Source organism: Mesoplodon densirostris, chromosome 18, assembly GCF_025265405.1.
Source record: "Mesoplodon densirostris isolate mMesDen1 chromosome 18, mMesDen1 primary haplotype, whole genome shotgun sequence".
In the NCBI taxonomy this organism is placed as follows: domain Eukaryota; kingdom Metazoa; phylum Chordata; class Mammalia; order Artiodactyla; family Ziphiidae; genus Mesoplodon; species Mesoplodon densirostris.
In genome coordinates this window covers 15,239,576-15,263,877 of record NC_082678.1, presented here as the reverse complement: position 1 = coordinate 15,263,877, position 24,302 = coordinate 15,239,576, and the positions used below count along the sequence as shown (strand labels likewise).

Here is a 24,302-nt window from a genome sequence, read left to right as displayed (position 1 = left end):
GTTTCTTCCTATATGGAAATGCTTTCTCTGTCTTATTATGTTAGAAAATTGGATACAAAACTACATGTAAATTAGAGTGATTTCTACTATGCGAAAAGAATGGGAAAAAAAGACTGAAAGGAAATATGTTAAAATGTTACCAGTGGTTTTCTCTTAATGGTGGTAATTGTTACTTAATTCTCTATACTTTTTGGTATTTTCCATACTTTCCGCAATTGGTACAGATTCATTTTTAATCAGAAAAGATAAACATTTCACTGTAAGTAAACCACCTGCACAGGGCCCAAGCAGGCCCATGGGATTGGATTGGCCAAAAAGTTCGTTCAGGTTTTCTGTAAGATGTTCGGAAAAACCCGAACGAACTGTTTGGCCAACCCAGTACATAGCTTGTGTAACAGGATGGCTGGAGCGCCACGAGGAATGGGGGAGGAAAAGAGGAATGGAAGGAGCAGCGGAGCTCACAGCCTTGTTATAGCCAGCATTATCCCCAGCTGGGGGCCCGGCAGAACACCGTCTTCTCACAGAGAGCTGCATTCATGCCTGTCCCTCCCCATCCATGTATCCAGGGCACCGGGTGAGAACACAGGGGAGTAGTCCATTGCAGCAACACCTCCTGACAAGTGTCCCAAGAGGGAGAGCCAAAGCCCATGACAGTGGCGGGCAGCGGATGAGGGAGGCCTCCCCTGTGGGTGATGGCACGCTGAGCCAGAGAAGGGGAGGAGGAGTTTGCCCCTGGAAGGCAGAGGTGGAGAGAGCGGCAGGAAGAAGATCACTTGTAAGCTGCGGCCCATTTTCTCTCCTTCTGTCCCAACAGTGTGACTCTGCCCGGAACCTGGAGTGGCTGAAGACAGTGAAGGAGAGTCACGGGTCTGTGGAGCTCTCATCCCTGTCCCTGGCGACAGCAATCAACAGCAGAGGCATCTATGTGATCAACGCTCTCACGGATGGCCAAAAGGTGAGCATCACATCCCAGGCACAGCTGCAGGTGGCTCTTACAGGTTGCTGTCCTCAGGGGCGGGGGTGGGGGGGTCTCTGCCTCTCAAAAATGACCTCTGATTGTATACTGTTCCACAGATTTCCCCAGACACAGTTCTACACTTACTCCTTCCTGAGGGCCACGGAGGCCATGAGGAGGTGCGAGACTACTCTTTAGAAGAGCTGAAGGAGCTCTTGAACAAATTGATGCTGATGTCTGGCAAGAAAGATCACAACAATGTTGAAGTCGTAGAGGTATTTTCTGAGGTAAGGATTTGTATCTATGTTGGAGCAGGTATCCTATTCCCATCTGTTTGGGCTGAGGACTCTCACCGCTGAGGTGCCTGGGAAAGTCAGAAGAGTTTGAGTTTGTATTTATTTGTTTATTTTTAAAATTTATTTATTTTATTCATTTATTTTTGGCTGTGTTGGGTCTTTGTTGCTGCGCGCAGGCTTTCTCTAGTTGCGGTGAGCAGGGGCTACTCTTCATTGAGGTGTGCGGGCTTCTCATTGCGGTGGCTTCTCTTGTTACAGAGCACGGGGCTCTAGGCGCACGGGCTTCAGTAGTTGTGGCTCACAGGCTCTAGAGCGCAGGCTCAGTAGTTGTGGTGCACGGGCTTAGTTGCTCCGCAGCATGTGGGATCTTGCCGGACCAGGACTCGAACCCATGCCCCCTGCACTGGCAGGCGGATTCTTAACCACTGCACCACCAGGGAAGCCCTGAGTTTGTATTTAATTCATAGGAATCACTCTGCTCTTAAACCCATGAAGAGTGGAGCCAGTGGGTCTGCAGAATGCATGGATTCGGAATTCATGACCCAAAGAGATGTCGATTTACTCTGTAAATCAGCAAGCATCCCCAAATACTTAAAGATGTAAATGGACATCCTTCATCAAAATCCGAAGTAATCATGATGATAAAGGCATATCGGTTTATGTAATGGTCTCTCCTTTTGATTATGAGTTTTTTCCTTAAAGTTCATTTGTATTTTATAAATGGTTTCCTTTATCTTTACAACGTATTGCTTCCTAAAGAAGAGACTATGGAAGTGAGGAAGGAAGGCCTTCTGTGATCAATCTCATGCTCGATATCACACAGTGAACCATGGAGAAACACGAACCCCAGCCCTTCAAATTATCAATCTGTTTGTGTTATTCTAGACTGATGTGTCCTTCTCTCTGTGGTCAGCTCTGTGACGTCTGCCTCCTGCTTCCATTTGCAACAGGTGTTTTGCAACGTGCAGAGGCTTGTCCAGTCCTTTATAAACCTGTACTCTGCCGGAAATATGCTGTTCAGGGCCTGGACGGCCGAGGTGTACTGCTCCCCCCGGAAGGGTGCCTCCATCCGGATGGACTTCGGTCCGGGGCTCGTGAGCCAGCTCGTGGAGAGCGGGCCAGTCGCTGAGCTGCTCGAGACCCTCTGCCGGCAGATGGAGGACTTCCTGGACCAGTGGGAGAGATTCGTGGCAGAGAAGCGAGCTGAGCACTTTTACCTCAACTACTATACTGCCGAGCAGCTGGTTTGCCTGGGCTTGGAGCTCGGGAAGCAGGTGCCCAGCAGTGCTGCCCTCACCATGCTCTCCTTCATCAAAGGCAACTGCACCCCAAGGGACGTCTCGGAAGCCTGCCAGGGGCCCGATGGCAGGGCCACCACACACCAGGAGAGTACAGTGGTTGAAGAATTGCCACTGTTGCTCTTCTCTGAGCCCAGACTGGTGGACAAGCTGAGGGTCATCATGAAGCAGTCGATGACGTGCATGAGTGTCTTCCTGCCTCACTGCCTGGACCTGGAGGCCCTTGGCCACTGTCTGGCTCGCCTGGCGAGGATGGCTGGGCCCCCCGTGCAGCGGGAGCTCCCCAGAGGCCTGCAGGACGGCCAGCCGAATCTCATCGTCTGTGGCCACTCTGAGGTGCTGCCAGCCGCCCTGGCCATCTACATGCATTCCCCGAACCAGCCCCTGCCCACCTACGACGAGGTGCTGCTCTGCACCCCAGAGACCACGTTCGAGGAGGTGGCGCTGCTCCTGCGTCGCTGCCTGACCCCAGGCTCCCAGGGACTCAGAGTCTACAGCCTGTTGTACGCAGACCAGCTGAGCTACGAGGTGGCCTGCCGGGCGGAGGAGCTCTTCCTGAGCCTGTGCACGCAGCGCCACCAGGAGCACTACCGGCTCGTGATGGTCTCTGACCATGAGCGGGAGCACTGCTACCTCCCCTCGGCCTTCAGCCAGCACAAGGTTCTTGTCACCCCCCAGGCGCCCCTCAAGGACATCCAGGCCTACCTGGCTCACCACTTCCGGGTCCCGGAACAGACCCCGTCAGCCGCTGCCACGTTCCGGGACCGCATGTGTGTTGGGATCGTGGCCTCGGAGAGAGCGGGTGTCGGTAATGATGGCTGCTGGGTCCCTGAGTCCCAGGGACCACCTGATGGCCCTTCCCTGTCCAATGGGGTGGGGGGTGAGCTCAGATGAGCCCTTTTGCAGGTGGAGAAACTGAGTCTCCAGAGGACTGACTCACCTGAAGTTGTAAATCGGGACCCGTACTGGAGCGGGACACCGTTTCTCACATGGTTTCCATCTTTGGCTGAGCCATCTTCCTCCTTTAAACTAGCATCTCTGCAGTTTCCCCTTTTTTTTTTTTTTTTAAGTCCATTGGCTATTTTGGGGTTGATGTGTGTCCTGAGCAGGCTGAGGTATAATTACTCCGTCTTGAGAAGAGACAGATGCCTCTGCCTTCAGTCACCATCGTGATTTCCATTCTGTTGTCTGTATCCCTTTAATGGTACTACCTTCTTTCCAGTGAAAATTGCTCCCCGCCCCCGGGAGCAAACTCTGCTGTTTCTGTCCTTACGCTCAGACTGCCATCCTTAGTCCCGGGAAGCAGCAAGAATGGTGGGTGGGTAACAGCAAGGAAATCTGAGGGTTCGAACATGCGTCCTTTAACCCGATGTTAGGTTGCATCAGTTTTGAATTTTGTACAAAGAGAAACGATTTGTAGTGACTCTTTCTGGACATTCTCACTCTTGATCCGCAGCCCTGGCACCTAATTTTTGTATGTTCACGTCACAGGAAGGTCTCTCTTTGTGAAGAGGTTGCACGGCAAACTGAAAATGAAGTTTAATGGAGAAAAAGTGCCTCTAAAAATTATTCGATTGATCAACCCTCAGGTGGATGAGAATGAAGTCCTGGGCTCCCTCCTGCCTTTCCTGGACGCCCGGTATCAGAGGAGACCCATTGTATTCCACTTTGACGTGACCTCTTCAGTAAGTGCCCTCAGGTTCTAGCTGAGTGGCTGTGCTGGGAAAAACACAGCTCCCACATCCTGCCCTGCCCTCTTCCCAGTATAAAGACTTGCCTCTTTGTACATGTATTGATACTCAGTATCATCGTATCAAAGAGCTGAATAAGAGGGTCCTTAGGGTTGGGAGGATTGGTGTCTTTTGTGTAAGTATTTACAGACCCACGTCATTCTGTCTTTAGGTGCAGACTGGAATTTGGGTGTTTCTTTTCAAACTCCTCATTCTCCAGTACTTAATGGATGTAAATGGGAAGATGTGGCTTCGGAACCCATGCCACTTATATATCGTTGAAATACTGGAAGGGAGTTTGCAGCCACGGAGGCCTTTGAAGCTGGTGTGTATCAGGGCACTTTCATGTTACTGTTGGGGTGGGGGCTTTGATATGTTTTTGTGATTCCCCACTTTTGCCTTAGCGAAGTAGCTGAGTGCAATGTTAGTAAAGACAGATCTTTAAACTTATTTTTAAATAATGCCTGGAATGAAAAGATTCTTTTATTAATTAACAGTATCTTAGATTTGTTCTCATCAGGATGGGTGCTGTATATCTGGGTTAAATGCCAGTGGTGCTCGGAATGCAGAAAACTCATTTGCTAGGAGGAGCACCATCTTTCTTAATGGTAGCTGACAGGGAAAGGAGACTTTCATCATATCAGTTTCTTAACAAAAGGGAGTTTTATGCAGACACACACACACACGCGTGCGCGCACGTGCGTATGTACTTGATGGAGAGATTTAGTTCCAAGAGGTTGGGTAGAAAAGGGGTTTGTCATCGACAGTGCAGCTCATACGATGCCTGAATGTGCAACAGGTAACACTCCATGCAAAGAGGAATCTACAGAAATCCCTTCATGGAAAGTGATTTTTCATAAAGGTCCATGCAGTCTAGACCATGTGGAGGATTAAAACACAAAAGCATTTTTTAGGCAATTCAGCCATAACTATTTCATTTGTGTCTCTCCTTTCCAGAGTACACTTGTCCCCCAGTTCAATTTTCTAGACATCTTCCCCAAAGTCACGTGCAGGCCTCCCAAAGAAGTGATCAGCATGGAGCTGGATCCTCAGTGGAGCTATGAAGAGCCAGGAATGGATCAGAGAGCGTTCCGCAGTGAAACATTCCAGAGACCTTACCAGTATCTAAGGCGGTTCCATCAGAAAGAAAACCTAGACATGTTTCAGTACCGAAAAGGCTCTGTTGAGGGCAGCCCCGGTGAATGCATCCAACATCTCCTGATTTACTGTGGGGTGATAAACCCATCCTGGTCAGAGCTTTGGAACTTTGCTCGGTTCTTGAACTACCAGCTCCGAGATTGTGAGGCTTCTCTCTTCTGCGATCCCAGCTTTGTTGGAGACACTCTGGTGGGCTTCAAGAACTTTGTGGTCACCTTCATGATCTTCATGGCACGAGATTTCGCCACACCTACACTCCACACATCCGACCAAAGCCCAGGGAAGTACACAGTCACCATGGACGGGGTCAAGGAAAAAGACCTTGCCCCTTTCTCTCTCCGGAAGAGGTGGGAGTCAGAGCCCCACCCGTACGTGTTCTTCAACAGTGACCACACATCCATGACGTTCATAGGCTTCCATTTCCAGCCCAATCAGAACGGCGGTGTTGACGCCATTGACCGCTTGAGTGGGGAAGTAATCAAGAAGGATGTTATGACAGTGCAACTGTATGAGGGCCTATTGCTTCAGAGGGTGCCCTTCAATGTGGACTTTGACCAGCTGCCCAGACATGAGAAACTTGAAAAGCTGTGCCTGGCATTGGGGATCCAGTGGCCCATCGACCCTGATGAAACATACGAGCTTACAACGGACAATATGCTTAAGATCCTTGCCATTGAGATGCGTTTCCGGTGTGGCATCCCTGTCATCATCATGGGAGAAACCGGCTGTGGGAAAACAAGACTCATTAGATTCCTCAGTGACCTGCGGCGAGGGGGTGCTGTCACTGACACCATGAAGTTGGTCAAGGTTCACGGAGGAACAACTGCCAACATGATCTACTCCAAGGTCAGGGAGGCTGAAGCGCTCGCCTGCTTCAATAAGGACCAATTTCAGTTAGACACCATCTTGTTCTTTGATGAAGCCAACACCACAGAGGCCATAAGCTGCATCAAAGAGGTCCTGTGTGACCGCACAGTGGGTGGCAAGCCCCTGGTTAAAGATTCTGGCTTGCATATCATAGCAGCCTGCAACCCTTACCGGAAGCACACCCAGGAGATGATCTGCCGTCTGGAGTCAGCTGGATTGGGATACAGGGTTAGTGCAGAAGAGACGGCGGAGAGGCTTGGCTCCATCCCCCTGAGGCAGCTGGTGTACCGCGTTCACGCTCTGCCGCCGAGCCTGATCCCCCTGGTGTGGGACTTCGGACAGTTGAATGACTCTGCAGAAAAGCTCTACATCCAGCAGATTGTCCAGAGACTGGTGAACTCCATCGTGATGGTGCAGAGCGAGATTCATGTGATCACCGAAGTGCTTTCTGCCTCTCAGGGTTTCATGAGGAAAAGACAAAATGAGTGCAGTTTTGTCAGCCTCAGGGATGTGGAACGCTGTGTGAAAGTTTTCAAATGGTTTTACGACCACAGTGAGATGCTCTTGTCTAAGCTGGATTCCTTTCTCTGCGAGTCTGGTGTCATCCAAAATGACTTTGAGAGAGATCCCATCCTCTGGTCCTTGGTGCTGGCCATCGGGGTATGTTACCACGCCTCTTTAGAGAAGAAGGAATCTTATTGGAAAGCCATTTGCAGGTTCTTTCCAGAACCGTATAATGATAGCAGCATTATCCTGCATGAGATAACACAAACCCAGGATCTTTTTCTGAATGACATACCTCTGAGGAAAACCATCGCTAAGAACTTGGCTTTGAAGGAGAATGTCTTCATGATGGTTATCTGCATCGAGCTCAAGATTCCTCTCTTCCTGGTGGGCAAGCCCGGCAGCTCCAAATCTCTCGCCAAGACCATCGTGGCAGATGCCATGCAAGGCCAGGCTGCGCACTCGGACCTATTCCGGAGCCTGAAGCAGGTCCATCTGGTGTCGTTCCAGTGTAGCCCTCATTCCACCCCACAGGGCATTATAGGCACCTTCAAGCAGTGTGCCCGCTTCCAGCAGGGGAAGGACCTGGAGCAGTACGTCTCCGTGGTGGTGTTAGATGAGGTTGGACTGGCAGAAGACTCGCCCAAAATGCCCCTGAAGGCTCTGCACCCACTGCTGGAAGATGGATGCATTGAAGACGATCCCGCCCCCCACAAAAAAGTTGGCTTCATAGGCATTTCCAACTGGGCCCTGGACCCCGCCAAGATGAACCGGGGTATTTTTGTGTCACGTGGCAGCCCCAACAAGAGAGAGCTCATTGAGAGCGCCAGGGGAATTTGCTCTTCAGAGCCCCTCGTCCAAGAAAGAATCCGAGGATACTTTGCATCCTTTGCCAAAGCCTATGAAACAGTATGTAAGAGGCAGGACAAGGAGTTCTTTGGGCTTCGTGACTACTACAGCCTCATCAAAATGGTGTTTGCCGCGGCAAAAGCCTCTAATAAAGAGCCTTCCCCTCAAGACATTGCACAAGCTGTCCTTCGGAACTTCAGTGGCAAAGACGATATCCATGCCCTGGACATTTTTTCATCCAATTTACCCGAGGCAAAGTGCACAGAAGAAGTCAGCACCATGCATTTGATCCAGCAGAACTTATACGGTGATGTTCAGAAGGCATCTGGCAGAGAGCTGGATGACTCCGAATCCCGCTACCTGCTTGTGCTGACCAGAAACTATGTGGCCCTGCAGATCCTGCAGCAGGCATTCTTCAGTGCAGACCAGCCTGAGATTATTTTTGGATCCAGTTTTCCCAAGGACCAAGAGTACACCCAGATCTGCAGAAATATCAACCGAGTGAAGATATGCATGGAAACCGGCAAGATGGTGGTGCTGCTCAATCTACAGAACCTCTATGAGAGCCTCTATGATGCGCTCAATCAGTACTATGTCTACCTCGGTGGCCAGAAGTACGTGGACCTCGGTCTGGGGACCCATCGGGTCAAATGTCGGGTTCACCCAGACTTCCGCTTGATAGTCATTGAGGAGAAAGATGTCGTCTACAAGCATTTTCCCATCCCCCTCATTAACCGGCTGGAAAAGCACTATCTGGACATCAATACTGTTTTGGAGAAATGGCAGAAGAATATCGTGGAAGAGCTTAAGGTCTGGGTGGAGAAGTTCATAGAAGTGAAAGCAGAGCAGTTTCTAGCCAGACCCAAATACAGCCCTTCTGATGTCTTCATGGGCTACCACTCAGACACGTGTGCCTCTGTGGTGCTCCAGGTCATAGAGCGGCTAGGGCACAAGGTCTTGACTGATGAGCTTTACCAGAAGGTATCTGAGCAGGCCAAATTGGTGCTGCTGGATTGTGCCACACCTGATGCTGTAGTTCGGCTGAACGCTTCCTCACTAGGCCTGTTCACTGCACAGTTCCTGTCGCAAGTATACTATTACAGGCAGCAGCATAACTCCTTTGCAGACTTCTTCCAGGCTCACCTTTGCACGATGGATTCGGAGTGCCGTGCCGTCTTCACAGAGGTGATTATCTTTCTATATTTTACCCTTTTTCTCTTTCACCTCAGGGTCCTTGACTCGCTAGCATCAAGAATTCAAGATTCTTTGCAAGTCAGTGTACAGGAACCGTAAATGAATGTGTTGAGACTTTCGGTTCCTCTGCATGGCAAGTGCAAGGAGACCTATATATTTATACATGTTAGTTTAACCAAGTTTTGAGTGCCCATTTTTATGCAGTGCTGTGCACAGTGTTCACTTCAACAAATGAGGTACCACATTCGAGTACACTGGGGATATAAAGATGAATTAACACAGGGCTTGTCCTTGGTCTACATACAGTGTAAGGTGGAAGGACACTCATGAACGGGTACTGTTGATATCCTATGATAGTGCTATCCACAGAGGCAAAGAGGAGCAACACAGATCAGGATATGAGGTCGCATGAACCCATCTTCAGTAAGAGATGACCGTCAAGCTAATTGTAAAGTATGGTTAGGAAGGTATTACAGGCAGAGGACCTTATTTGAGCAAGGATGTCAAGGTTTAAAACAACACAGTCGGTGCAGGAAACCAGGAGTTAAACGCTGATGAAGCTTAAAGTTCAAGGCTGCGAGTGCTGAGAGATGGGGATGAGATATCGCCGGAGAGACTTCATGGAGGGTCTTGTCAGTGGCACCAAGGAGCTTTGTCTTCCTTGTATAGAGGGGAGTGATGGAGAAATGTGTGTGGAGATGTGTCCCACTGCCTGAGAGAGGGAGGAAAAAAGTCCGATAAAAGACTCACAGAAAAGATAGACCAGTAGGGGGGCTGCAGTACCAGTTCAGTCAAAGTAGAGGATGGATGGGTGGAATTGAGACATAGTAAGGATGCAGATTGGCAGAGGTGATGATTGATTCCTTATAGGGGCTCTGGGAGATGGAGGAGGCTAGACATGACTCCCTGGATTCTTCCTTGGATGGCCAAAAGTTTGGTTAATCACAGTCTAGGTATGAGCAACAAGTTTGGCAGAGGCAGTGGTGAATTCCATTTGGGATGGGCTTTGATGTTCCTGTAACATCTAGGTAGACTATCATGCAGTTGGATATAGGAATAGGAAACTCAGTGGTAAGGCCAGCCTGGAGATAATAATTCAGGACCTAGGATATCAGCATGCCCTTAAGGAGTGTATTTGTTGCACTATGCGGTATGCTCCAGTGGCAGGGGAGAATTGCTAACAGCTGTGGGAAGAAAGGGACATGAATGGCCAACTCGATCTGAAAGTATGAAGTAAGATTGCAAAGGAGAAATGGCATTTGTTCTGAGCCCTAAGGTATCATCAGAACTGTCAGTAGGATCCAAAGTAGGAAAAGACACTGGAGTCTAGGAAGAAGACTTGAAGGCATCTTAGGGACAGGGTGACTCTTCTCTCCAATACGTTTGATCCTGTAGTTTCTGTTTACCTCAGCACTGCCTCATTTTGGAAAACTCCACTGGGTTTGTATTCTTTTCTATCTTTGTACCAACTGCACATTGAGGAGGCCATAGAAGATGTTTGCTGAACATCCTCATGTTTCTGGGATCTAAACCTAGCGGACGTGCAACCCTTTCTTGCATTCCAGCAAATTATTTGCATTTCCTGCCTTTGCAGATCACAACGTTCTCCAGACTGCTAACCTGTCATGACTGTGAACTTTTAGAATCGGAAGTAAAGGACAGGGCTCTGAAACTCACTATCCTGTCACTGCAGCAGTTTGACACCGAGTACTCCTTCCTCAGGGAAGTTCGGTGAGGGTCCCTGCCTTCCCCTCCCATTCCTCTCCCTCCTCAGGATCCATCACTTTGTATTTCATATGTATGGCTATGGTAACCACTGGTGTTCTCACCAGTTTTGGTTAGTGAACCTTGACATGTGACTCTGAAAAGGATGTTGTTAAATTCTCCAGGTGTCCTTCTCATCTCTGTTATCCTCTGCAAAAACAGCCCTCTCTGAACCCAGCATCCTTATGCCTCATTGGGAGGCATTTATTGGGGCTTTTTTCTTTCTCCACTGGATTGTCTACCCACCTTACTTGCAGAGGAAAATCCCACCTGAATAGTTTTTCTATATACCCCTTCTATTTCCCATCACTTTGGAGAATATTATCACCAATTTTTAGGACAGAAAACTCACTTGGATAATTTCCCTTTTCTTTCAGAAACTGCTTAGCTCACAAAGCCAGTTATAAAATCCTCATTATTCAAACAGATTTTGAAGATGGAATTCACAGTGCTCAGCTCATCGCTTCAGCAAAGTATGTTTTTGTTATTTTTCTCAGAAACTATGTAGGAAACTCCAAATTTATTCAGGAGCTCCTAAAGAATTTCTTCCCTGAAAACTGTATAGTATCAGAATGAACATAAAAATAAGAATAAAAATTATTCTCCCTTTTTATTCCTCTAAATGTGGACTAGAGAAACAAAGAGAGAAAAGGCTCATAGCAACACAAAAATAGCCAAATGCAAGAAGTGTAAATAACAGAATATTAGCAGGATATAAAAGAGTATCCTTGGAACATATGTTAGCAGACATAATTTGGTCATTATTCATTTTAAATTACATGATATGAATTTATTGCAAGTTTAAGGGCCATAATGGTATTTAAATGCTTTCAGTTGTATTTGTTGGGCAGCTTTATATTGTTTGTAGGGGAAATTTGATACTTTTAGAATTAACTACGTTCCCTTATTACTTGATGTTAAAGTAAAAGTAATTTCTGGACCTTCTAAAGCATTGGAAACCATATTTCATATCTTGGTTGTCTTTGGCCATTGGTTGTCTGTTCACAGAACTCTGTTTCTTGAAATGGAAAGGTCCGCCAGCCTTACCTTAGTAGCATCAGAGCAAGCCCATCAAGGATTGTAAGATAGGGTTCCTGACCAATAAAAAAAAAAGCCATTTCAAAGCAGAGGGATGCAAGGATGGGGGAAAGAGATGAGCCTCCTTAGAGAGGTCTTGCTCCCATTCTCTTGTAAGAGAGGATAACAAGCTTGAGGGTATGAAATCTATTCAAAGCTAAAAAAATATGAGATGGAACTTGACCGCTCCGAGGACACCCTTCAGCCATTTTTTTTTGCGGTACGCGGGCTTCTCACTGTTGTGGCCTCTCCCTTTGCGGAGCACAGGCTCCGGACGCGCAGGCTCAGCGGCCATGGCTCACGGGCCCAGCCGTTCCGTGGCATGTGGGATCCTCCCGGACCGGGGCACGAACCCGTGTCCCTTGCATCGGCAGGCGGACTCTCAACCACTGCGCCACCAGGGAAGCCCCTTTCATCCATTTTACAACGTCCATTTTGTTTATTTTCTTGGTTTTTGTTTTGATTTATTTTGTGTTTGCTTGTTTGTTTTTAAAATAGGTATTCTGCTATAAATGAAATCAGCAAGATACAAGGAAATAAGGACTATGTCTTAGTCTATTTCATCACAAAACTGTCCCGGATGGGAAGTGGAACATCCTATGTAGGATCCCATGGAGGTAGGACCAAAATATTAGTGAATATGTTTGTTTAATGATGTTTAAGTTGTTTCTAATTTGGTCCTATGATGTACAAAGTCTGACATTGGAACATTAATATTAATCTCAACAATATTTTTTTCAGATGCAATTTAGATTTCTTACTGCTGATTAATGCAAAAAACACTCATCTTTGGACTGGCTGTTCCAGCTTATAGCATTTCTTTTATCACTTGTCGATAAACACTTGATTAATCTCTGGTTCCTCACCTTTTACTATATGGATAATGCAGAGAGATAGTTCCAGCTAACAGTGTTATGAATGCATGGATACTTTATGCCTGCTTCTGGGGTGGGGAAATGCTATCTTAAATCTCTCTCTCTCTCTTTTTTTCCTGAGGAATGAGCCACCAAATATTTATTACACAGGCACACCTCGTTTAATTGCACTTTGCTTTATTACACTTCACGGATACTGCGTTTTTTACAGATTGAAGGTTTGTGCCAAGTCTATCGGTGCCATTTTTCCGAAAGCATTTGCTCACTTCATGTCTCTGTGTCATATTTTGGTAATTCTCGCAATATTTCGAACATTTTCATTATCATATGTTCTATGGTGACGTGGGATCAGTGACCTTTGATGTTACTACTACGACTAGCTGAGGGCTCAATGAGGGTTAGCATTTTTTAGCAATGCAGTATTTTTTTGGTTGTTTTATGTTTTTGTGTGTGCAATACAGTATTTTTAAATTAAGGCATGTACATTGTTTTTTGAGACATAATGCTATTGCACACTTAATAAAATACAGTATAATGTAAACATAACTTTTATAGGCACTGGGAAACCAAAAAAATTGTGTGCTTCAATTTATTGTAATATTTGTTTTTTCGTGATGGTCTGGACCCGATCCCAAAGCATCTCCAAGGAATCCCCTGTATGAGAAAATTAGTATTCTGGAAATAGGCAAATAACAGTTTACTTTAATAATTTCATAGTTAATGGGGGGCAAAGCTTGCCATTGTCTCACACCCCTCTACTAATTATGATACAGCAAGTTTAATAACAAATTTATAAAAGAATCACAAGCCTTCTTCAAATACTTTTTTACAAGGTAGTCATTTCATTAAAATGGATTTTTATGCTAAAGTTGCTAACAGCTGTAGCACGATATCTATATGGTTCCTGTGTATGTTGAAGGAATTAGACTTCAGGATACAAGTCGTTCATTCCGCAGTGTGTTGAAACATCGGGTTGGTAGTGTATCCCTGCTTATGGCTGACAGGAAGAAACCAGAGGAGACAGGGAAGCTTCTGGGGCTTGTTTTCCCAGGGCTGTGGCAGTCTGTACACATCGACGACCTCCGGAGATCCACAGTCATGGTTTCGGACGTGACTAAATTGCAGGATGTGGCCATCAGCCAGCTGTTTAAACCAGAAGATCAGCCTGAGTGTGAGTGTGGAGGAAAGGTCCTTGGGGAGACAGGATGGTGGGAGTGGCTGCCGGGAGGTGTGTGCGGCGCTGCGAGGATGGGACCTTAGGCTACCATTCCCTTGGGTCCAACACCTGCCCCTCAGCAAGAGCTTGGGACATGTTTGCTGAACTGAGTGATGATGAATTGAGGGCACTCTCTACTGCTTTCCAAGGCCAGGAGAAGACAGTATTTCCACAGGAAAGGTAGGTTTTTGCAGGTGCCTGTGGAACATGTCAGATTCTGTCTGCCCTGACTCCCGGATCAGCCATCCGAGCCCAGGACGGAGGTTCGGGTTGCACTGGTGGACCACATCCAGTGGGCGAACAGAGGCTGATCTGCATGACTGATGGCCTCTCCTTTGGGGACCCTCCCCTGAGCTGGTGCCTGGGAAGTCCCAGTGGTTAGAGCCCCAGCACGCCACGTAGAGGCTGTTGCCAGCGCTCCCCTTCTACCTCTGAACAGTAACTCCATTGTTTTGCTTCTTTGCAGTGGAGGTGGAACACGGAGCCCAAGACGATGGTGAGGAGGTGATGGAAACTGAGGTGGCTACATCAGGGGAAGTGGCAGAGGTGGAAATGGAGACAGAAAGTTCTGAGGCAATGGGCAGCCCGACCTCTGGACCAGGAAGTGATGTGAGTTCTTGCTCTTTCTAGTCCTCTGAGCCTCTGTGCTGTTGGGCTGCCCTTCCTTAGACTTGTCCCCAGGGATCTGAGGAGTGGACTCAGCTGTCCAGGGCTTAGCCCAACACTCCTCCCCCTGCCACTGCAAGTGCAGGTGAATTACCAGTACCAGATCTGACCTTGGCTTTTCCTGGTGTCCCCTGGTCAGTTTTGCTCTGATCCTTGACCACTGACAGGGTCCCCAGGCACACGGGATCATCTTGCAGTGGTTTCCTTTTTTTTTTTTTTTTGGCTGCACCACGTGGGTTGTAGGATCTTAGTTCCCTGACTAGGTATTGAACCCAGGCCCACAGCAGTGAAAGTGCCGGAGCCTTAACCACCGGACTGCCAGGGAATTCCCTCACAGTGGTTCTAAGGGGAACTTGGCAAAAGCACGTGGCGGGAGCTTGGGCAGGAGGAACACTGTGCCCCCTGCACGCAGGTGTTTAGACCTTGTCTCCCATGTGTCGCCTGGCTTCTCCTGACTTGTAAGTGACAGAAATGGAAGGTTTGATTGTCTCTGTCAACAGACGCAGATCCTGGACACCACCAGGCTGCTGAGAAGCTGTATCCAGGGCGCCGTGGGCATGCTCAGAGACCAGAACGAGGGTTGTCAGCGCAGCATGCGGAGAGTGTCCATTCTCCTCAGCCTCCTAGACGAAGATGGCGAGTACAGAGGTGTGGGGCCCCTCTTGCCCGCACCCCAGCCTGGGCTTCTTCTTTGGACCATGAATCATTCCCCCACTGCAGCTTTCTGTGGCTCCCAGAAGCTTTCTGTGGCCCCCTGGGAATCTAAGTGCACCTCTGGGATTTCTGTAGACTTGGCCTGCCCAAAGGAAACGGGCTTACCCTCCTGCTGGGGTGGGTCAGGGATGCAGAGCCTACCACTCGGTGCCCGGGGATGTGCTGAGTGCCCATCTGCTCTACTTTTCCATAGCCGCTTTCTTACGGGTCGCCAAGATGCGCCTCTGTGTCCTTTTAAAGAAGCAAGAAGAGAACTACCTCTACAATGTGAAGGACTGGGTGGTGAGGGAAGCCTCCAATCAGGACGCTCTGCAGGAAGCCGGCACGTTCAGGTACTGCTGTGAAGGGAAACCAGGGCTGGCTGGGGGGTGGACGCATGGCTCTCCCAGCCGAGGAGAAGCTTCTCTCCAAACCTCTGAGAAATTCAGAGCTGTCAATATTTTTTCCCCAGAGCACAAGATGGTCTGGGTGGCAGTTACATGGGGTTTGCCAGACTCTTTTCTCTACTTTTGTGTGAGTTTAAATTTTTTCATAACACAAAACAAAACAAAACAACCCAGAACATCTGTTCTTGTTGGATGTAAACTTGTACCAGCATGTCCATTACCATAGAAATGGGCGCCTTTTCAGGTTAGTAAATTAAGGGAGGGAAGCGAAGTTGTTTTCCCAGGCCTCCTGCGTGAAGTTATTTGATAACTACAAAAACAAGACCCGGAGTATTCATTTGTTGTCCCTGGTTCTTTTTCTGCAAAACTTGACATTGTTTTCAAGACTAGCCCATGACAACCTTTGTGGCTGAGGCAGGGGGCACTTGCTCTGGATCCCAAATGGAAGATTCCACCCACCCCTGTCGTCAGGGTCGTCTTAGACCTGTGACTTCACCACCCTGGCCCTCAGTTTCTTCATCTCTGAGAGAAAGGTTAACTCATCCGGAGGCTTGGATTCAGCAGGGGTGTGTCGCCTTCATGCCATTGGCATGAGGGACACGTGGGTTGAATGGACCATGTGAGCTTATTGATGCTGGGTTTGTGACTGTAGGGTTTTTCTGCTTCTATGTTTTTCTGTAGTTAGCCTTCATTTCTTTCTTAATTGTACCTTCTGAAGGAACTTTATAAGATTAGATTTGGACCTAGAATTATTTTCATTTCCCTTGGCTCCTCTGTATGGATTTTACTAAATGCTTGATTTTACATAAATGCTTCTTAAAATCTGTGTTTTCAATGTACTCTTGACACCACCCCTTCACTTACTGAACTTCCCACATTTGCCTGTGTTCAAAGGGTGTTCAAAGTGGCAAGGGTGGCCCCACTTGTCACTGCTCTGCTGTTTGCTCTGCATCGGGACTGGCCTCCTTGTACTCAGGGGCCACCATGGGATCCAACCAACATCTGAGTCTAGGTGGAGCTCTGGGGCCTGCTGGCCCGTTCTCACAAGGCTTTGGAAGCTAACTGCGCACCGTCCATGTGTTTTGGATTTCAGTCATTTGTCCTCTTGGCATTAAATAATCCAAATTGGGATAGTCTTTACACAGTCAGCCCTCCATATCCTCGGGTTCCAAATCCACAGATTCAACCAACTGTGGGCCAAAAATATTCAGGAAAAAAAAAAATCCAGAAAGTTCCAAAAAGCGAAACTTGAATTTACCACATGCTGGCAACTATCTACATAGCATTTACCTTGTATTTACAACAGTTTACATAGTGTTGACTTTGTATTAGGTGTTATAAGTAATCTAAGGATGATTTAAAGTGTAAAGGAGGATGTACGTTGGTTATATGCAAATGCTACACCATTTTATATAAGGGACTTGAGCATCCTCAGATTTTGTATCTGTCAGGGTCCTGGAACCAACCCCTTATGGGTATGGAGGGATGACTGTACTAGGGGTTTTCCAGCACCCAAAGTCTGCACACGTGACCAGGTACAGCCTCCCCCATTTCTCCCTGCAGCCAGCTTTTACCTTTCACTCTCACAGTTTTCTGCACATTTCTGGTTCAATATTTTTTAAAAGTATTTCTTTTTCTTTTCAAAATGGAACATGCATTTTTCTCCCCAATATTCATTACCTAGTAGTAGATTTCTTTGGCCTTACCATAAGAATTTTTAAATGACTTAAGTTTATTTTTATAAAATAAAATATATTTATTACTAAATATAATTGTAAGTGTATGAGTTAACATAAGCAGTCAAGTTTATATATATATGTGTATATACGTATATATAAATATTCAGATCTAATGTACAAAACCATCAACAATGAAAATTAAGTTCTAGATAAAGATATGCTTTCTTGTTTAACATACCTGGAATGAATTTACTTTGGTCTCTTTATTATATTCTATTCCCAACTGATTTTTTTTTCTTAAAATAACATTTTTTTCAAATGTATTTGGTCATTATTTTCTTTATTTATAGAGCCTGGAGGACTTGTTCTGGAAAACAGCTATATAACAAAATAAAACAAATACTACTTGGCCTTTTCAACGAACTAATTCCAGTTTATTATAGGTAGAATTAAGGACCTTTCCAGTTCTGCCTCTAATCCTATTTCGATTTATAAGTCTCTCTTCTAGTACTTAAAAATGATGTAAAAAACATGAAAAACACAGCTACAGTGTAGGAGTAGTAGAGCAGATGTTTTGTTACTGCCAAGAAGGCACAAAATGTGAAAAGGATGCAGGCATCCCAGTGTGATCTGTGGTCCCTCAAACCTGAGCAGGCCTGCTTCTCTCCCACACATAGGCAGACCATCTGGAAGCGGGTCCAGGGTGCTGTGACTCCCCTCCTGGCGAGCATGATATCTTTCATGGACAGAGATGGCAACCTTGAGCTGCTGGCCAACCCACATTCTCCGTCCTGGGCAAGAGATCTTTGGATGTTTATTTTCAGTGACGTTAAGCTTCTGAACATTCCTCTTGTGGCAAATGATACAAGGTGAATAGAAGACTTTCTTTTCGTGGGAAGGGAAGAAAACCCATAACATGGCAACAAACTTAATAGGCTCTCCCAGGTGTTTGATGAAATATAGTTATGGGTTTTAGAATCACATTTAAGTTGGCTCTTTTTGTAGCCTGAAGGGTCATGGCATTACAGTAACAAAAGAGTTGATGCGAGTTCTGAGAAATACTTGTTTCATTCTCAGCTTTCCTCATTTCCCTGTTCTCAGAGCACCCTTTGCAGTTAAAATGGCCAGCTTCCACCTCGTCTACACTGGCGAAGCTGCACGTAGGAGAGCGTTTGTGTTGATTTTCCTGCTCCTCCTGCCAATGGCGGGAACCACAAAGCCTATCCCTAGACCCGATCTTGTGTAACTCAAGCTCAGCTGGCCTGCCAGAACCTTCCTGTTTGGATTTCAGGGGGCTTCGATTCTCTTTGCCTAGGTATAGGGTAAGGGTGGGTTCAGATGCCACCAGACTGGTTCTGCCCAAGACTTCCAAGCAACCTACTTGACCCCTTCCAGCCGTGGTTTGTTTTTGTTTTGTCTGTTAAACCAAGAGGTGACATAAGATCATCCTTGAGCTCCTTTATAACATAAAGCTGAGCTGTTCAATAGACCAGGGGACTGTCTTTGTAGCCCACTAAGCCTCCCAGTTCTTAGGATGGAGAGGAATTGGCATCAGGAGTGGATCTTGTCTTGTGTCTTGAGCGGCGTCTCACTAACCACATCCTTGGTCCTTGTTTGGCCGATTGCAGGTCTAAAGGGGAGATGTCCTACATCATGGTGCAGAACTACATGAACTTCTCGGAGGACACTTCCAACAGTGTCCCGTTTAGCTGGAGAATCAAGGACTATCTGGAGGAGCTGTGGGTCCACACTCAGTACATCACGAGAGATGAAGGTGAGCCCAGCGATGGTGGGAGGGGACGTGTTCTGGCAGGAGGAGACCCTGCTACCCTGTCATAGGTGGTCACCCCCATTCTGAGTTCCCTGGGCAACTAAGGCACAAGGACTCAAGATGTCCCCAGCTGGGCCCTTCTCAGCAACTGCCAGTGACCAGAGTAGAGTAATACCTTTGCCCAAACTGAGCCTGAGTCACAGGGCACCTTGCTCTGTTGTCACGTGCCAAGTAGTCTGGCCACAGACATTCCAGGAAAACCAGTGGTCACACAGCACTTTTGGGAAAGTCATCTTTCATACATGAAGTAATCTTTTCAAAGTTTATGTATAGTACTGCTTTTTAAAAATACAGGACAAAGATGGTTACTAGACTTGTGGTAATCATTTCATAAGGTAGGCAGATGTCAAATCACTGAAACTAACATCACATGATATATCAACTTTATTTCAATTTTTTTAAAAAAGGAAAGATTTCTTAAAAAAATACTGGTCAGGGCTTCCCTGGTGGCACAGTGGTTGAGAGTCCACCTGCCGATGCAGGGGATACGGGTTTGTGCCCCGGTCCGGGAAGATCCCACATGCCGCGGAGCGGCTAGGCCTGTGAGCCATGGCCGCTGAGCCTGTGCGTCCGGAGCCTGTGCTCCGCAACGGGAGAGGCCACAACAGTGAGAGGCCTGCATACCGCAAAAAAAAAAAAAAAAAAAAAATACTGGTCAAAATACTTGAAGATGAACTTATTTTTCTAGGTAAGCATTCTGCCACTCTTCCTGAACAAACCTGAAGCAGTCTCTCTCCTGAAGAGAGAGTATTTCTCTTTCTCATACCATATCCTAACTGACCCTACTTTTCTATAATAGCATATGACTCGGGGGCCAGCACCCCATCCACTAGAAGGCAGATCTTTTTGGTTTGAGCAGCATATGACCCCAGCCCCTGGAGGGCAACCCACTCATCCCTGGTTTGCTTGGGTCTGGGGTTCCCAAAGCACATTATGACTTGGTAGGAATAAACTTGGTCTACCCCAGATTGTGTTCTCTTTGGGGCTGGCTAGGCTTTTATGACCGGAATGGAACATTCCTTCTGACTTCGTTTCTGTTATTCCACTGGGAAGATATCTAAAGTGTCCAGAAATGATGATAAAAAATGATGATTAAAAAGGCAGCCTTATTAGAACCATGTCCATGTCCCTGCATTCAGCGGGAAAAGGGAGTCATGGTCAACATCCTCACCCCAAGCCGTTCTCCATCTCCCCCCTCACCCACCCCCGGCAGGACTGGCAGAGAAGTTAGTGGAGCTCTTTCAGCAGACCTCACTGGGCAGGTTTCTTGCTCAGCTCACTGTAGACCAGCGGCAAGAACTTCTTCAGTGCTACCTGAAGGACTTCCTTCTCTTGACCATGAGAGTGTCCACTTGGGAAGAGTTAAACGTAAGTACTGACTAGGGGGCAGGGTGAGGCTGGTATAACATGGACAAGATGCCAACATGGGAACTTTTCCTCAACTACTGGAGCTGTAGTGTTCGTGGAACAGAATGTGGTCCAAGAGGACAGTGGTGGTATGAGAAAATGCCACTCACACCCTCAGAACCCTTGGGGCTGGATGCTTAGCCCACTGACCAGCGCCCCTAAAACATGGAGCTTTTATTAACAGGAAGAAGACCTCTGATTTCCTGTGACACCTTCTTTTTAAATGTTTAATTTTTCTTGAAGAAACTTAGGTAAATATTTAACTGATCACAGCAAGGTAATAATAATAATAATAACTAAAATTTCAATGGAAATATTGAAGATGTCAAACTTCAGTACCTAAAAAAGGAAACTAACAGATTTGAGGAAAACATACTTACAACCAACATGATTAAGGGTTAATAAAGTATTCTTAGGATACAATAAGAAAATCTCCTAATTTTTAAAAATGAGTGAAAGTTATCAATTAACTATTAACAGAATAATTATACAGATGTCCAGAAAACACTGGAAAAAGTGCTCAGCCTCACTAGTAAATCAACAAGGCATGAACAACTTTTCGATACGATCTTTACTTGTTCTTGTGGCAAAACTGGTTTTTAAAACAGCCAGGAGTTCCTCCATTGCCAATGGCGGTGTGAACGGCGTGGTGCTTCTGGAAAACCATCTGTCGGGATGAATGAAGAACTTCACAAAATCTGAACTGGTGATTCTGTCCTGAGAACGTTGTCGGAGACATGGACAAATATTTTATTCACGGGAATGTTCTTTGCAGTTTTATTTCTAAAAACAGAAAATTAGAAACAATGTAATTGTCTTAAAATAAGGGTTGGACAAATATTTGTACAGCCATTTGACTGGTTATTGCGCAGCCATTAAAAACGATGTCTTCGAGCATGCTCGTGATAGAGAAATGCTTGTAATGTAAAGTGGAAAAAAATCAGGAATACTCTATGACCCTAATTTGGGGACCACAGGGAGAAGAGGTATGGATCCAAAAACATCTAGAAGGGACGACACCAAAAAGTAAACGAGGGATACTAATAGTGTGCATGGTTTTTAATTTTCTTTTTGTCATTTTTGAATAGTTCTGGTTTCCCACAAGGAAAGTGTATCTTTTTAAAAAAATAATTTACAAGTATATAGTAAAAGCTTGTTTCTCATCCCAGGTTCTGCAGATGGCTCTGGGGTCCTGCATCAATCAGCTGAAGGCAGGAAGGCCAGCGGAAGAGATCTCCTTACCGTCCGTGCACCTTGCCTACCAGCATTTCAGGAGCCGGCTACAGAACTTCTCCAGGATCTTGACCATCTACCCCCCAGTTCTACAGAGCCTTACAAAAGGCACCTGGAACCACAGCTGGGCCGGACATGAGATGGTATGGCCCCTCTTAGGGACATCACGTGCCTGCAGCCAGGCTTGGCCTCCTCAAGCGAGTGGGCGGTTGCTCCCACCACCGCCCTGGGAAGGGAAAGCTTATGGACCACGTTCCAAATGGGAAACATCTTCATGGGGCACACATGTCAGTGTGACTCCTCAGTTAGAACGCATGTAACTCATGCTTCCTAGATCCCAAGACAATGAAAGGTGAAGCTACAAGCCTGGAACACAAGAACACACTGGGCTAACAGCCAGGGCCTCCGACTTAATGGTTAGAGCAGCCCAGTGGGGGTCGGGGGACAGGCTGCTCAGTCACGGGGGTGTTCTCTGCCCCCCAGAGTCTGGATGTGTTCGCAGCAGTGGCCTGTGCTGAAATGCTGACAGAAAACCTCCTGAAGCCCAGTCCCCAAGCTTGGTTACAGACGGTGAAGAATCTTTGCATGCCGCTGGAGCTCCTCTGCTCAGATGGGTACCTGCAGGGCAGCGGGATGGTGACCAGAGCCGTCATCAGGGACGTCAGGTGAGACCCAGGAGTCCCGGGCACGTCAGGGAGAGAGCAGATGCTCCTGCCACAGGAAGTGGGCCTGTCCTCATTCATTCTTTAACGTCTCTTGAACCCTTACTAAACGCCAGGCATCGTTTTGATCTTAGAGAGCTGTACTTCCAGGGAGCGCATGGAGTGATGGGGGTGATGAAAAGGTGAGCAGATTATGATGATCCTGAGGGAGAAGCAGCAGCTGCAAAGGACCCCAGCAGGGCAGCAGAGAGGGAACACACAGGGTAGACTTCCCAGGGGACAAGTCCTGTGCTGGCCTTTAAGGGCGAGGTGGGACTCACTGGACACAGGCAGAGGCGCAGAACTTGAGATGTCCCAGCTGAGAGTCTGAGGGGAGGGGCGGAAAGAGACAAAGTGTGTGGAGGTCAGGGAGCACATCACAAAGGGCTTCTACCTAATTCTTTCACCCACCTTCATGCCCGGTCCTTTTCTTATCTTTCAACTCCTGTGCCTTGGAACTGCCTCCCTGCCCCTCTTCATTTGTCTCAGGCGCTTTTGTCAGAGCTGAGTGAGGGACCCCCTCTCTCGACAGAACCCACTGGAATCGCATTTTCTCCATTGCGCTCTTTGTGGAGCATGTGCTCCTGGGGACCGAGAACTATATTCCCGAGCTGTGCAAGCTGGTAACAGAGTATGTCTTCTTGCTGAACAAGGTGAGCGCGAAGGCTTGGCCAGTCAGGCACTGGTCTGCCTCTTTGTAAGACAAAGAACAATTGAGATGTGACCTGACTTTTATCATCTTGGTGGTATATCCCCTTTCTGCTCTGAGAGTTTTATCTAGAAGTGCGAAGGAAAGTGATTTCATCACATAGGTCACTAAAATTTTGGTATTTAATATTTTAATAGTTACCCTCTCCTGAATGTTAAGTCAGGGTGTGTCATTTAGGGTTCCTTGCAGGAAAAGGAACTATTCATGCAGTAAGTACACTTGGGAAACCTTTGGGAGGACTGAAGGGTGGGCTCCAGCCAGGCCTCCAGTGGCCCCAGACCAAACCAGCAGCCGCGGAGAGAGCTGCTTCCCACTGCCACGGTCAGGAAGATGGGGGTGTAGGAGAATGCCACTGGGCCTGTGGACTTCCAAACACAGTGTTGTCGGTGGGACCAAGGGGGCAGGAAGCCCATGTCTCTGCCCCTCTACACCCTTTATAAAGTTGGTGACACACAGGATAGTACCTTGTAGAAAAAGTGACTGTCCTTTCAGCATCAGTGGCAACTCAGGGAAGACAGTGTCTGCCCACTGGGAACCTCACACAAGCACTGCCAGCAGCTTTGCTGTACAGCCTTTGAAATGTCCTTTTGTGACTGGCTTATTTCACTAAGCATCATGTTCTCAAGGTTTATCCACATTGTAGCAGGTGTCAGAATTTCCTTCCTTTTTAAAGCTAAATAAGATTCCACTGTATGGATAGAGCACATTCTGTTTATCCGTCCATCTGTTAATGGACATTTGGGTTGTTTTCACCTCTTGATGATTGTAAATAATGCTGCTCTGAACCTGGGTGTACAAGTATCTGTTTGAGTCACTACTTTTAATTTTTGGGGGTGTGTACTTAAGAGTGGAATTGCTGAATCATATGGTAATTCTATGTTTGACATTTTGAGGAATCACCATACTGTTTTCCACAGTTGCCACACCATTTTACTTCCCCACCAGCAATGCACCAGGGCTCCAATTTCTCCACATCCCTGCTAACACTTGTTATTTTCCATTTTTGTAAATAATAGCCCTCCTAATGGGTATGAAGTGATATCTCATTGTGGTTTTTGATTTGTATTTCCCTAATGACTAGTGATGTTGAGCATTTTTTCATGTGCTTATTGCCTATTTGTATATCTTCTTTGGAAAATGTCTATTCAAGTCCTTTGGCCTTTTTTCAATCTTTTGATTAACGGATCAAATTT

General features: G+C 46.9%; 1 protein-coding gene across 3 annotated transcripts in view; it reads left to right on the top strand.

Annotated features, from left to right (window-relative positions):
* RNF213 (ring finger protein 213) overlaps positions 1-24,302 on the top strand; it is a 116,278-nt gene that overhangs the window by 62,366 nt on the left and 29,610 nt on the right. For 2 of the 3 annotated variants that reach the window (XM_060080714.1, XM_060080716.1), the window contains 19 exons: positions 815-955; positions 1,075-1,242; positions 2,202-3,357; positions 4,041-4,234; positions 4,452-4,604; positions 5,237-8,842; positions 10,446-10,582; positions 10,993-11,088; positions 12,191-12,309; positions 13,619-13,738; positions 14,250-14,392; positions 14,950-15,097; positions 15,357-15,495; positions 17,906-18,097; positions 18,857-19,002; positions 20,273-20,427; positions 21,636-21,842; positions 22,183-22,364; positions 22,933-23,053. In XM_060080714.1, the coding sequence (XP_059936697.1) occupies positions 815-955; positions 1,075-1,242; positions 2,202-3,357; positions 4,041-4,234; positions 4,452-4,604; positions 5,237-8,842; positions 10,446-10,582; positions 10,993-11,088; positions 12,191-12,309; positions 13,619-13,738; positions 14,250-14,392; positions 14,950-15,097; positions 15,357-15,495; positions 17,906-18,097; positions 18,857-19,002; positions 20,273-20,427; positions 21,636-21,842; positions 22,183-22,364; positions 22,933-23,053 (7,323 nt within the window). The remainder of the gene's footprint in view (positions 1-814; positions 956-1,074; positions 1,243-2,201; positions 3,358-4,040; positions 4,235-4,451; positions 4,605-5,236; positions 8,843-10,445; positions 10,583-10,992; positions 11,089-12,190; positions 12,310-13,618; positions 13,739-14,249; positions 14,393-14,949; positions 15,098-15,356; positions 15,496-17,905; positions 18,098-18,856; positions 19,003-20,272; positions 20,428-21,635; positions 21,843-22,182; positions 22,365-22,932; positions 23,054-24,302) is intronic. The other variant, XM_060080715.1, reaches the window with a different exon arrangement.